Raw genomic sequence first — 14,514 nt, forward strand, 5'->3', positions numbered from 1 at the left:
AGTATTTACCTTTTTCTGCTACTTTATGTTTCCACTCCACTACAATACATTTTTTTGTAATCACTAGATTTCCTTGACAACTTTAGTTACTTTAAAGATTCAGATGAGTATTAGAAAAATAATCAAATATTTATCATGTTTAGATAATAATAATAATTGAAATGAACAAGCTACACATCTGTGTATATAGTTTAAAAAATCAGCTGCACATTAAAGTGAGGAACACAATTATTGAAATACAGAAATACAATATATTCATTTCATCTGACCATTATGTCTCTGCGCTTCAATTTGATTGCTAAAGCATCTTTTGTTGGAGGCTACTTGTACAATTTAAATTCTGGACTTTTACTTGATGCAGAGTATTTCTACACAGTAGTATTACTACTTCCACTCAAGTAAAAGATATAGGTACTTTTCTACCACTGATAACACATCCTGGACTCTTGTGAGGTAACACACACAAACGTCAGTGTGACCAAATGAGCACATGTTCTGAGGGGGAATTACCTACCCCCCCCCCCCCCCCCCCCCCACACACACACACCCCACACACACACACACACCCACACACACACACACACACACACCACACACACACACACCACACACACACACACACACACACACACACACACACACACACACACACACACACACACACACACACACACACACACACACACACACACACACACACACACACACACACCTAATGTGATTTGCTGCAATTTCTAACTGAATCTATGAGGCAGTGAGTGAGTGAGTGAGTGAGTGAGTGAGTGAGTGAGTGAGTGAGTGAGTGAGTGAGTGGCCTTCGTATGTTTTTCTGTATGTGGCCCTCAGAGAAAACAGTTTGGACACCCCTGTCTTACCCTATACATGTATAAACATAATCCAAATATGAACCAGAACAATCTGCACAACAGCTATTTTGCACAATTATAATGTATATTCAATCCAATGCCATATGGCCTAGGGAGACTGTATAGCCTACTCATTTATTCAATATTTTCAGTATATTATTGAAATACTCTTGGGATACAGTGGGGCAAAAAAGTATTTAGTCAGCCACCAATTGTGCAAGTTGTCCCACTTAAAAAGATGAGATGCCTGTAATTTTCATCCTAGGTACACTTCAACTATGAGAGACAGAATGGGGGGAAAGAATCCAGGAAATCACATTGTATGATTTTTAATGAATTAATTGGTAAATTCCTCGGTAAAATAAGTATTTGGTCACCTACAAACAAACAAGATTTCTGGCTCTCACAGACCTGTAACTTCTTCTTTAAGAGCCTCCTCTGTCCTCCACTTCGTTAACTGTATTAATGGCACCTGTTTGAACTCATTATCAGTATAAAAGACACCTGTCCACAACCTCAAACAGTCACACTCCAAACTCCACTATGGCCAAGACCAAAGAGCTGTCAAAGGACACCAGAAACAAAATTGTAGACCTGCACCAGGCTGGAAAGACTGAATCTGCAGTAGGTAAGCAGCTTGGTGTGAAGAAATCAACTGTGGGAGCAATTATTAGAAAATGGAAGACATACAAGACCACTGATAATCTCCCTCGATCTGGGGCTCCACGCAAGATCTCACCCCGTGGGGTCAAAATGATCACAAGAACGGTGAGCAAAAATCCCAGAACCACACGGGGGGACCTAGTCAATGACCTGCAGAGAGCTGGGACCAAAGTAACAAAGGCTACCATCAGTAACACACTACGCCGCCAGGGACTCAAATCCTGCAGTGCCAGACGTGTCCCCCTGCTTAAGCCAGTACATGTCCAGGCCCGTCTGAAGTTTGCTAGAGAGCATTTAGATGATCCAGAAGAGGATTGGGAGAATGTCATATTGTCAGATGAAACCAAAATAGAACTTTTTGGTAAAAACTTAACTAGACGTGTTTGGAGGAGAAAGAATGCTGAGTTGCATCCAAAGAACACCATACTGTGAAACATGGGGGTGGAAACATCATGCTTTGGGGCTGTTGTTCTGCAAAGGGACCAGGACGACTGTTCCGTGTAAAGGAAAGAATGAATTGGGCCATGTATCGTGAGATTTTGAGTGACAACCTCCTTCCATCAGCAAGGGCATTGAAGATGAAACGTGGCTGGGTCTTTCAGCATGACAATGATCCCAAACACACCGCCCGGGCAACGAAGGAGTGGCTTCGTAAGAAGCATTTCAAGGTCCTGGAGTGGCCTAGCCAGTCTCCAGATCTCAACCCCATAGAAAATCTTTGGAGGGAGTTGAAAGTCTGTGTTGCCCAGCGACAGCCCCAAAACATCACTGCTCTAGAGGAGATCTGCATGGAGGAATGGGCCAAAATACCAGCAACAGTGTGTGAAAACCTTGTGAAGACTTACAGAAAACGTTTGACCTCTGTCATTGCCAACAAAGGGTATATAACAAAGTATTGAGATGAACTTTTGTTATTGACCAAATACTTATTTTCCACCATAATTTGCAAATAAATTCTTGATGTGATTTTCTGGATTTTTTTTTTCTCATTCTGTCTCTCATAGTTGAAGTATACCTTAGGATGAAAATTACAGGCCTCTCTCATCTTTTTAAGTGGGAGAACTTGCACAATTGGTGGCTGACTAAATACTTTTTTGCCCCACTGTATGTCCTTTCTATTGTGAATTTGTATATACTTGCTGCTAATGTTAATTTGTATTATATTTGTGTGTTATTGTATCTTTTAAACATGTTTAACTCCTGTAATGCTTGACACTGCTGCTGGAACAAAATCATTTCCCAATTTTGGGATAAATAAAGTATATCTATCAATCTATCTATTAAAAGGTTCTGCTTTTTACTGGTGATCAGAAGGAAAGAATTCAACGAGCTGCCCTTTTGCCATCACAAAATACAATTCCGATGTATTACCATCCGCAGGGAGTGAAATTCAGAATTCAAATTGCACAATTCAGTGAAATAACATGGCCACAAACAACACAGATGGGAGAAAGACATTGAAATACCTTGAACATGTGCCATGACCTAAATTTGTTTTTTTGTTTTTACTGTAACGAACAAGGAAGTTATGTTAAACTATCAGGAGGGAGTTTGATGCATCTGTTTTAACGACTATATCATCATTTGTTCTTATGGAACGTGTCTCTGAACCGACAGCTACTGTGGCTAGGTCAGACGCTGAAGAACAACAAAGTGTTAAACACAAAGGATCTGCGTCTTCCTGCATCAGAGCTGATTTCAAAAGGTGTCATACTGCAGGATGTGTAGGAGTGGAACATATAGATTTGTCACGCGGCGACACTGTAAACACGTTTCCACGAGAAGTATATTCTCACAGCGTTTCTGCTCAGTGGAAACACGCCTCGTCCATTTGAGCTGAGTTGTAGTAAACTAGCTCTGATAATTATAGAAGACTAAAGCTCCCATACAATAAATACATTCCTAAGTAAATATATAGTTGAAATGTAAAAAAAAACATCTAGAAATAAAAGCCTCTATTACCAATAGAGTTATAATGATAATAAATACATAAAATACATTTAATATCTGTGACCATTTTGGTATTTATTTATCTTTATATTTAATAATTTCCCAATGTATTGTTTCCTGTTTTCATTATCATTACTTTTCTTTCCAAAATGTTTTTATTTATTTGATTTATTATAATTATTTAATAGATTTGATGTACTGATAATTTAGTTAACTTGTATTCTGTATAAAATAACCTAAGCACATTCATTTGATAATTGGAATTTCAGTTGTACATTATTTTCATTTCTTTATTGAGTCATTTATGTTCTAATGAACATGTATATGCCATATCTGGTTAATCCTACCCAAACGGTGGTTTCTGTTAAATACATAATGATTTCTGGCTGAATCAAAGCACTCACGTCCCCGTCATGATATTAGAAGGTAATATGAATAAACCATGTGACAAAATAAAGGGCTCATAAAACTATTATTCATTTGAAAAAGAAAGAACTACATTTCCTCTTCAATGTGAACATTTTTTCAATAAATCAAAAACGTCCTTACTCAATAATAAACCTAATGTATAGATTTGTTGTCATTCTCTCCGTCACTGGCAGAAGAGAACGTTTCTACCCTGAGAATCTCCAGTGGTTTGAGACAGCTAATGCCTGTATGCCTCCATGTGGCTTTTGACTCGGTGCTGACCTGAGTGCATGTCTAGATGAATGCAACCTGATTTATTTGTGCAGCTTGACACTTTTTCTGCTCTGTAAAACTAGATTCTACAACACTGAAATGAAGTATTTTCTCTGTGGGATTTGAAACCTCTTTTTCTATCTGCACGTAGGTGTAGTCACTTAAGGAGGGCCGCAGAGTAAAAACGAAACTGAGACATTTGGCTTAGTGCTGCAAGACCTCCACGACCGCAGCAGGCGTAGTCAGGAAGGCGTTCAGCTCCACCCGCCGGCCCTGAACGCAGCGAGGGTTTGAACCGGCATCAGAGCCAAAAGAAAGGAAGCACGTCTTCGTTTTCACACTCTCAGGCCCGTCTGCCACGGCCTCATTGGTGCTCACAACGCTGGCTTTTGCCCTTATTTGGATATGTCAAGGCTAAGGCTATAGGGAAGGTATTAGATCAGAAAATGAGGTGTGACTCGAGGTTTATCGGCTGCCTGGTGGCATCTGATAAAATAAGAGAAAAGCAAGTGGAGGTTTTCAAAAAAGTGTTGGATTTTGCTCTTTGAGAAGAAAAACGTGGCGATAGGGAAGTGGACGTGTTTCACATGGGGGATGGACATTATCAACTGAAGGCCTCACACACTCACACTTGTGTGCATTGCATCAGGCTGACCCAACTTCCTGTCTCTTGCAGACTAGAAAGCAGCTACAGAATAGAGAACAGCGTGACCTATTTAAGGGTCTCAATTTCTTTTTAGAAAAGCCCGCGCTTCACATTTGAACGCAGATGACACATCGAGGCCCTCAGTTTGGGATTACTTGTTAAATGTGCACATTCTTTAGGTGTTGTTACCCACTTTAAAAAAGCTGCTGTAAGGTCCTTATAGGACACATTTGTCAATTATTTTATATTAATATTATTTTCTTTCTAGACCTTCAATCAATGTTTATTTATATAGCCCAATTTCACAAATGTTACATTTGTCTCAGTGGACTTCACAGTTTGTACAGAATATCAGTATGACAATACGACACCCTCTGTCCTTAGACCCTCACATCGTACAAAGAACAACTTCCAAAGAAGGAAAAACACCAAAAAGACATTTGGGGGAAGCTGGGTTATTCGGAACATGAGAGTACACAGGTACAGACAGACAGAAGGAAGAAGTAAGGTGTCCCCCGACAGTTTAAGCCTATAGCAGCAAAACTAGGGGCTGAGTCTAATCAGCCCAAACTATAAGCTTTATCAAAAGACACACATTTTCTTATTAGCCATTGTTTTGGTTGCTGTGGAAAACCCCTCTAACAAAATGTACATATTTATTTTAGTGTACTAAATTGTATACAAAAAAAAAGTCGAAAAATACCAAATCTACAGTGAGGCACAAGGGTTCAATAAAAGTACTGCACTCACTTTAGCATTAAAATCTGAGGGGTCATGAGATGTTTGATGGAAATAAAGATTGGTTTTATAAACATTTATTGGATTTTTTTGTAGTATTTGACCTAGAAAAGCAATTGAAATGGGGTCCATATATTAATTGGTGAATACATTAAGAAAAAATAGTGAACTTAATATTTTAATAGCCTTGAACTCTTCTAGTATGTTAGGTTCCTCTATGGCACTTAGGTAGGTCCATATGAGACGTGTAAAAGTCCCTGAGTGCCTGAAATTGAAGCACAATGAGCCTGGACTCTAGGGCATAAATAAAACCATGTGAGAACGTTAAAGAAGACATTTTACTTTGGTGGAACTGGTATCGACCTGAAATGCGACCTAGACACTTTAATTTGAAATTATTCCAAATCCATTTAGCCTTCAGATACATGTATGAAATGTTAGAAGACTCAAGGGAAGGACCTGCAAATGTGCCCTTAGTGCAGATTGTGAGTAAATCTACCGTGCCCTGGTGTTCCGCAGAAGCCGGTTTAGAGCAGCTCAGGCAGCCTCTGTGGAGCTGGCGGCTCTGGGGGGGGGGGGGGGGGGAGAATAAGCCTGTGGGCGGCACGGTGGTGTCGACACCCGGCCCGAGCGCAGAGGGAGCTGGCAGGGAGGGGAAATGGCTGCCGGCCCAGATAAGGTCTATCAGGGACCTGGCTTTAGTGTCCTCCTCACACACAGGGACAGAGGATAACTTCCCCACTGGCACACGCTCAAAGGCTGGGTGGGGGGGTGGGGCGAGGCCTGCCAGATGAACTGCAGCTCTTCAGTGGAGCCCGCTGACTCAATAAGGTGGAGAGGGCAGAGATTAGTGAAGAGTGGGGCAGGGGTCAGGAGATCTGAAGGCAGCAGGCTCAACAAAAAAAGTGTGGCTTTTAAAATACACCATATGCTGGATATTCTAACCCAATGTGAGGGATGTTTGTCAGTCGTGACGTCCGGAGTGATTGGAGAAGAATGAAGTGATGAGCATTCCCTGTCTTTTATGAATCAGAACACTCTGTAGGATTCCCACGTTCCTTATTCTTTAAGGTATTGACATCATATTGACATCAGCTCTCTGCCTTTCACCTACATGACTCAAAAACAGGAATAGACTGTATGGGAATAAAGTTATAGCAGACCTCACCACATCATATTTCTCTGATCACACCGATGCCTTTTCAAATCCTCATTGGGAATCTGTGTGATAATGCATAAGCACCTCAGCTTACATCCAGAGTAAATTAGGTACAAATACTATTATGCTTAAGTATTGTATTATTTTATATTTGTTGGTATCGGTCCTTGTTTGTAATATTATAATATATTATTGTGTGATTGTAATGAATTGGTTGGAGCGGGTCACATGGAGATGAGTAGCGCTCATAGGGAATACTATCACCTGTTCACCAGTGTGTGTGGAAGAGAGGGACGCTGTATTATTTGTATATAGCTGTGATTATGAATACACATTGTAGTGAGTTGATCATTTCATTTTTTCATTAAATTAGAATGTATTCACCAACATTTTTTATCTCAGCAATTACATTTTGATCCAACAAAGGCAACCCGGCCAAGCCTCTTGCGAGTTCTGTTTGTTCCCTGAAGTCGTTACACGAGTTTTTCTATTTTGTGCAATTTCATACTACTATTACACCACCATTTGGAGGAAGTATTGCATTCCGATATATGTAATTAACTGATAAAGTTGCTTTTAGCATTGAGGTTTTACATGCCTTTTTGATTGTGTAGTTTAACAAGTTTTAGATGTTTATGAGATCTTATCAGTCGAGTAGTGACTTCTTCTCTAAAAGGGATCTGTGTAGCAGAACCTTTTTTCTTGGTATGAGCCGCATGATTAAACTACTGAATACGTACCTACAGCAGTGAGCAAGTACTTTCACTTTGATAATGCTTTTGATCACATGTTGGTGATATACTTCTGTACTTTTGCTCAAGCGGGGTTATGTAATCTGGACTTTTAATTGTTACACTACTTTTGACTTATTGGTTCCTTTCCTTAGAACCAACCAAAGTGTTCCCTCAGAGATGTATTTGATGACCTAGATCTGGTTTTAAACTATAAAAAAAAGTTGTTTTGATGTAGAATTGATGAGTTTGAAAGATTATAAAGATGCATTTACACTGTACATACAGTACACCCCCCATGTTAGCATTACAAGAAACCTCACAGTTACATTCAGACATTCAACAGGAAGTGAAACCTGTGGCCTTTCAATTTTGCAAATCAACAGAGAAGCAACGGAAAATTGGCGCTCAACATATACATCTTTATAACAAGATTTGAAATGAAATGGTTTGCATTAAATGATAGTGTCATATTTTCCAAGTCTATCATTTATTCTCACATGCCTGTGTGCACATGTGTTCCCTTTAATGGTTTCCCTTCATATTTGCCACAAGATCCTCTTTCGACACATTTTCACAGTCCTAGTAAACCTGCATTACGCATTGAGGACTGTGGACGTGTATAATTAATAATATATGTATATTAATTAATGGAAGTATTATTTAGATCATTTAAAGGAAGTTATGTTAAAGTAAAATGACTGCAACTATAACACACTGTGAAAATACTCCATTACAAGCTCAAGTCCTGCTCTCTTAAGCTTATTTAAGTTAAGGATGACATGTAAAAGTTATCATTGTGCAGTCAAATATTTGCTATCAATGTTTTACTATTTGATATGACATGTCTGGATTGATATTAAAGCTGCATTACTTTTTTGTTGTATTTTACTGCTTTAGATGTTTAAGTTTGTGCTAATTGTAACATCTTTATGTGCCTTTAGGTAGTTCATGTTCTATATGATTTATACGATGATAGAAGAGTTTCTTGAAGATCTTGAAGCTCAATTTTCAGCTCATACAAGACACATTTCAAACAGTATTAAGCTTCAAAAGTTGAAGTATTTATTTCTCATTTTCAGTTTACCAGAATATTATAATGTGTTGTACTAGACAGGAAGGGTATGAAACTGAATCCTCAAGGTAACTGCTCTCAGAAAATTAGAAGGCAGTACAAAGTACATGATTGGTCTGTGAACTGTAGTGAAGCAGAAGAAGAAGGTTGCATAGAAAGGAAACGAGTGCCTGAATACAGAACACAAGTTTATGGACTTATTCCATATAATAACATTCCCCCACTGTATGTAATGTGTAACAAACACAAGTAATGAAACAGTTAATAAAAGGGAATTAAAGTGAGTATAAATGTATTCGTAGGTTCACCTAATGGGAAAGCTACATATGTGTGTTGTAATCACTTTATTACTGGCTTATAACACGACTAAACATCTGACTGTTCTGCGGAGTAATTAAAGCCTGACATCATCCCTCGCAGCACGGCATCATGGTCAAAATGGAAAAACTGAACTAAAGCCTTAAAAGGATTTGATGTGCAGGTGATTAAGAAGATAACATTATTCAAATGAAATCCAAGATGTTTTATGCGTTAAAGAAACCAAATGTTCTGAATTAGTGTCCCGTTTACTTTGTGTCAATTTGATCGAAAAACTATCTTCTCAGTTGCTGTCGGCGTTTTATAAAAAAGCGGCAGCAGAAGGCAAGAGAGTGAAGCCGGAAGAGGAAAGAGAGTGACTGTTAGACCTCTTCCTGTGGTTACATCACGTGGCTGTGGAGCCTTCAAAAGGAGACGACTTCTTCTTCTTCTTCTACTTCATCCTCTCCTTGGACCGACAGCAGACACCTGCGAGGCCGCTGCACACCCGACTCTAAGCTAGAGAAAAGACACGAAGGATGAGGTAAAGTATGATGGAGGACATGGCGCGCTTGATACTAGAATGATTTGTAACGACGTGGGAAAAGTTATTTTAGATAATAACAGTGTTACAGCTTTTCCTTCATTAACTTTGCTTATGGCTTTTTTTTGTCCAATTGTAATTTGGGTAGTTGTATTGATATAAACTGTGAACTCAATGCTCTTTTCTTGCTGTATTACCAATTTTAACTGTCATTGTATATAATGTTTGTTTTTTTATTTGCTCCAATTTGTTTTTGATCCAATGTAGGCAGTAATTGTTTGCATTACTTTACTAACTATTTCAATATACCAACTGATCTGTTGCTCAAGACAGAAAAGCTTACTCATGCCAGCCAAAATGGCTTCCTCAAGATGGCGCTTCCTCTAGAAAGTTCTGAATTGTTCCTCAAACATCTTACTGCGTAGCTCTTTAAGAGACACGGTTGTGGTCTTTTAGGAGGATTTTTGTCATGTATAATAAGAGCACTTGGATTTGAACAGGCTTTAGGAAAACCGTGTATGCAAATGTTTCAAGACGAATCAGGAAGTGCGCATGTTGCGGTTTGGTGTAGAAGTTTTTTCTGGGGCGGGGGTTGTGTGCGTGTGCAGCTGCGAGTGCAGGTGCAGAAGAAGAAGAAGAAGAAGACGGCGATGGATGTACAGTGCAGTCATCCATAAAGTAGAAAGCACTACTAAACTCCTCGCCACAGTGTAGTGTTTCCTACTTTATGGATGAGTGTACTGTTGGCTTCAGGGAGAGGAGAGGCCCCACGGGTGAGGGCCCGCCACGCAGGAAGTGAGAAAAAAAGAGGAAGCTGCTTTGTCTCACAAGGCCTCGCATCGCCCAGAGTGTTGCTCAGTTCACATGGGCGGCGTGTGGCGCAGAGCAAAGCTAGCACCTCGACTGAGTTTCAACTGTCCTGGAAAAAAAAGAAATAATTATGATGTATAATCTGTTTGAAATGCAATAAAGGAAATTAAACGTACCTTGTGTTATCTTCTCTTTTCCAGTCGCACCACATGCATTACAGACTCAGTGTTTTCTGTGAAAATATACATACTTTATTCCTGTAAAAAGATCCATATTGAAACAAACCATCACATGTTCAAGTCCTCTGTGTACTACATCCTCAGTTACTGTTCCTCCATCGACATGCAAAAAAGAAATCTGAAAAACCATATTAACAAAAATATTTACAGATGGGTAATAAAAACATTACATATATATATATAAAAAGGTACATCTTCCACTTTTTCAAACAATGATGCAGGTCGAGGGAAGACGGAAAAAAAAAGATTCCCGCGCATTATGAAAATATACCACAACAACTGTTCATTATATACACACTTTCTTCTCCACTGCATTGACGATCTACAACTCAAACATTGTAGACGAGTCTGCCTAGGAAACATAAATATAACCGTAACATAAATAAGGCCGAACATGGGTATGACATTGGTATGCATGCAGTCAATAAACATCCTGTAAACAACCGATTAAAGACTAAACAAGGTCTTCTTGTAAGGCTAAATATGATCGACTGAGCTAAAACTCTTCCTACATGGGTGCTAGCGCCTACTCACTACACAGCAGGTAGAGGAATACTTGTGCATTAAAAGGCCGTCAAATACAAGAGCAGTACAAATATTCGCTGTACATTTCGGCAACTCTTAGAAAACAAATTTAAATACAGTACAGACTCGGTCTTGCCTCTATCCCGGCTATTTCACATCTAAAGTGTCTTGGCATCGTCATGCTCCCTTTATATAACACAGAAAGACATTTAAAACATTCACGACAGTAAGTAAAAACTATTTTCCTCCAACTTTGAATGGTGAAACTAGGCCCTAATCTTCAATCTGATTCTACATACTCCACTTTATCTCCATGCTGCCGTCACTCGCTCCTTTGAAGCTACGGTAACAGGCAAAGCACCTAAGATTTGGCATGTTCTGCAGTTTTATGACAGCTGGAGTCAACAGGTGGCTCAGCATTAGTAAGAAAACTATAAGTAAAAACCTGAGAAGTTGCCTAACAGCTAATGTCACACAGATCTAATCAGAGTGTGTTGTAACTGACTCACAAACTCAACCCTAAGGCCTGCTCCACACACACCCACAAACACACACACACACTCAAAACTAAACCTTAGTGTGAGTAATGGTGTCACAAACCATTAAAAGATACAGAATGTCTTGATAAGTGTTGGAATATAGCACAATATGCTATATTGCTAACGTTGTGTCCTTTAGCTTCAACCAAACAGTCTATCATTTAATGATGCCAATGTTTAGAGACAAACAAACGAATTTCAGCTACACTGCATGAAACAATGTACGCTGTATGGCCTAATATTCACACTCTAAAAGTGAATCATACTCAGACTTGGAGGCAAAACCATAAACAGCTGATTGAGTGTGTCGCAGTAGAGCCGTGCCAGAAAGCCTAGGTGTTATGAATAAAAACCTTTCACTTTAAATAGGATCCTAAGTGTTATGTTCTCCTTTTTTAAATCTTTAAGGGAGGACATGTTTTTTAGAATAAGGTTGATATGTCAAGAATAAAGTCAGATTTTCAATGTATGCGCTACAGCAATTATTTTTTATTTATTTCTAAGAGTTCATTGTTTATTTCCCAAAATGTATTTCAATTAAAGATCTTCTTTTCATCCTCAAAATATAAAATAGGTTTCTCCTCAATTTGAGTTTTTTCTTATTTCTAGCATTAATAGTCTTCTGTAAGATCTGCAACTCAATTGATCAATCAGTCCAGAGGTTTTCAAACTCTAGAATTTGCCTGAGTATCATCAGTATCAAAGTTATAAAGTGATAACTGTCAGTATATCATGGCAACACTTCACACAGGAAGTGTTCAAATGGTTTGGATTGTGTTGATTAACACAAATATTAACAAATAAGGGCTAAAGCTACTTTATACTTCTATTCAACTACATTTTATTGCAAATATTGTATGTTACTCTGCTACATATATTTGAATCAGACTTTGAAAACCCCTGGGTTAGTCGATCAAGAGAAAGTTAAGCAAATTATTTGATGGATTTAAGGATAAGCTTTGAGAATTAGCTTTTCCTTTTCCTACTTTACAGTTAACTGAAAATGTTTGGGTTTTGAACTGTTGGTCGTACAAAACAAGTCATTTCATGATAAAACACTGTTGGCTGTAAGAAACTGTGATGCTGTACATACCAACGGTTAATTCATGATTCAATGATGGTTTGACGATAAACATCAGTTGCAGCTGACTTAGTTAACAGAGCAGCCTACCGATCAACAGATATTACATGATTTCTGCACACTGCACGTAGTTTGTGACAATTAGGCCAGTTATGACTGTTGCTACGCTAATGTCTGAAAGGGCATCTGTTCACACACACAGACACACACACACACACACACACACACACACACACACACACACACACACACACACACACACACACACACACACACACACACACACACACACACACACACACACACACACACACACACACACACACACACACACACACACACACACACACACACACACACATCACATTCTTTACCTTCGATGACTGCTAGCCTCAAAGCCCATTACTAAAGAATATAATACTACACCTATCTGTGACCTCTCTACATGACTAACCTCCTGTCCTGATGTCACTTCCTGCAATGTGGTTAAAGCAAGAGTCTGACACAAATAAATAACATGTTCTGTACAAAGTATAAATACTCTCAAAGACAAGAAACAATGAGAGGGACATGCAGAAAGACATTTAGAATGCATCCACTCAGGATGGATAGTGTATTCTTAACAGTTACACAGAGGGAGAAAAGATAGACGGCTGCGTCTGTTTGTTTTTAAATAAATAAAGTGGCACCAGAAAATGAACTTTAATATTTCATTAGCTGTGTGTCTGCTGTTCTATCTATTTTTATAAATAAAACCGATCCATTGACTAATAAGTAATTTATATTGATCGTTAAAGCCTATGAACATTTGCAAATGCTTAGATAGTTAGGTAGTATTTAGAGGATATATTCGCACACTTCGACATGCACATCGACATGCCCGTGTGATGCTGTAAGCGGTACATTGATGTCGTCTAAAGTTAACAGCTGCTAGCAGTGCTCTAAGGCCAAAGTAGAATAACCGTCAGATACTGAGACTAACAGATAGAAAAAGTGCTTTCAATGTGACGCGAGTAGTAAGAATGAGTCAGACGTGCCGACTCAATCTTTCTTGCTGGATCCCAGCTTTTTGAACAGCTTCTTGCCTTTGGAGAAAAAGCTTTTTTTCTTCTTGCCTTGTGGGGAGCAGTCTGTCTTTGATGGGCTGTCTGCAGGGAGGGGGGCCGGAGGGGAGCCGCAGGCCTCCACTGATGCAGCAGGAAGAGGAGCAGGAGCAGGAGAAGGGTCTGATGCTGGGCTTGAAGTGGGGGCCAGTTTGGGGGGCAGGTCTGTGTGCTCTGCTGGGTCAGGGAGAGGAGGTTCTGCTAGGGGGGGCAAAGCTTCTTCTAGGGTTGAGGCCCCAGGATCTTGTTCCTCTGTAGAAGACGTCCAGGTGTCCTTCAGGAAGAGAGTGAGACTTTTAGAATTCTATATTTATTTAGTTTTGCTTAAAATAATAACACAAAAAGGAAACCTAAGGAAAGGGCACACAAAGGACGAGATCAAACTTTTGAATACCCTACAATCAAGGTGCAGGATTTTAGGAGTACAGTTAAGTTAGAGGGAAGAGGACAGGGGACACTAGTGGTGATCGCTGAGCTGCTTTACTCCTCTCTAAAAACACTTACGATCAGGTCTCAAAGTGTACACTTCGTTTGTGCTTCTGCAAAAAGGCCATGCAGGAAACAGTGGGGCGAAAGAAATGCGACAGGGCACGATTAAAGAAATAATGTGAAAAATACGTTTTTCAAGCAAGTTCTTTTTTGTTAAAATTTGATATAAAGTATGTGAGAAGATGAGAAAGTCACAGACAGTTTCATACACAGTAATGCATGCATGCTAGATGTAAATGCTAGGCCACCTGTAGTTCTTTCCTATGGTCTGGTGCCGACTGAGCAGGAGCTTCCTCTGGTACGGCCTGCAGGAAGTTAGAGGGCACCAAGCCTCTGTGTCCATTCAAGTCTCCCTGTAACAAAAAAACCATTAAGGGC

At 39.3% G+C, this 14,514-nt stretch overlaps 1 protein-coding gene across 11 annotated transcripts in view; it reads right to left on the minus strand.

Moving 5' to 3' along the window:
* Positions 1-10,388: 10,388 nt before the first annotated feature.
* LOC117557273 (RIMS-binding protein 2-like) overlaps positions 10,389-14,514 on the minus strand; it is an 80,212-nt gene continuing 76,086 nt past the window's right edge. For 10 of the 11 annotated variants that reach the window (XM_034233030.1, XM_034233025.1, XM_034233024.1 and 7 more), the window contains 2 exons: positions 14,385-14,489; positions 10,389-13,921 (listed from right to left, as the gene is read on the minus strand). In XM_034233030.1, the coding sequence (XP_034088921.1) occupies positions 13,586-13,921; positions 14,385-14,489 (441 nt within the window). In that variant the 3' untranslated portion in view covers positions 10,389-13,585. The remainder of the gene's footprint in view (positions 13,922-14,384; positions 14,490-14,514) is intronic. The other variant, XM_034233032.1, reaches the window with a different exon arrangement.

Source organism: Gymnodraco acuticeps, unplaced genomic scaffold (assembly GCF_902827175.1).
Source record: "Gymnodraco acuticeps unplaced genomic scaffold, fGymAcu1.1, whole genome shotgun sequence".
In the NCBI taxonomy this organism is placed as follows: Eukaryota; Metazoa; Chordata; class Actinopteri; order Perciformes; family Bathydraconidae; genus Gymnodraco; species Gymnodraco acuticeps.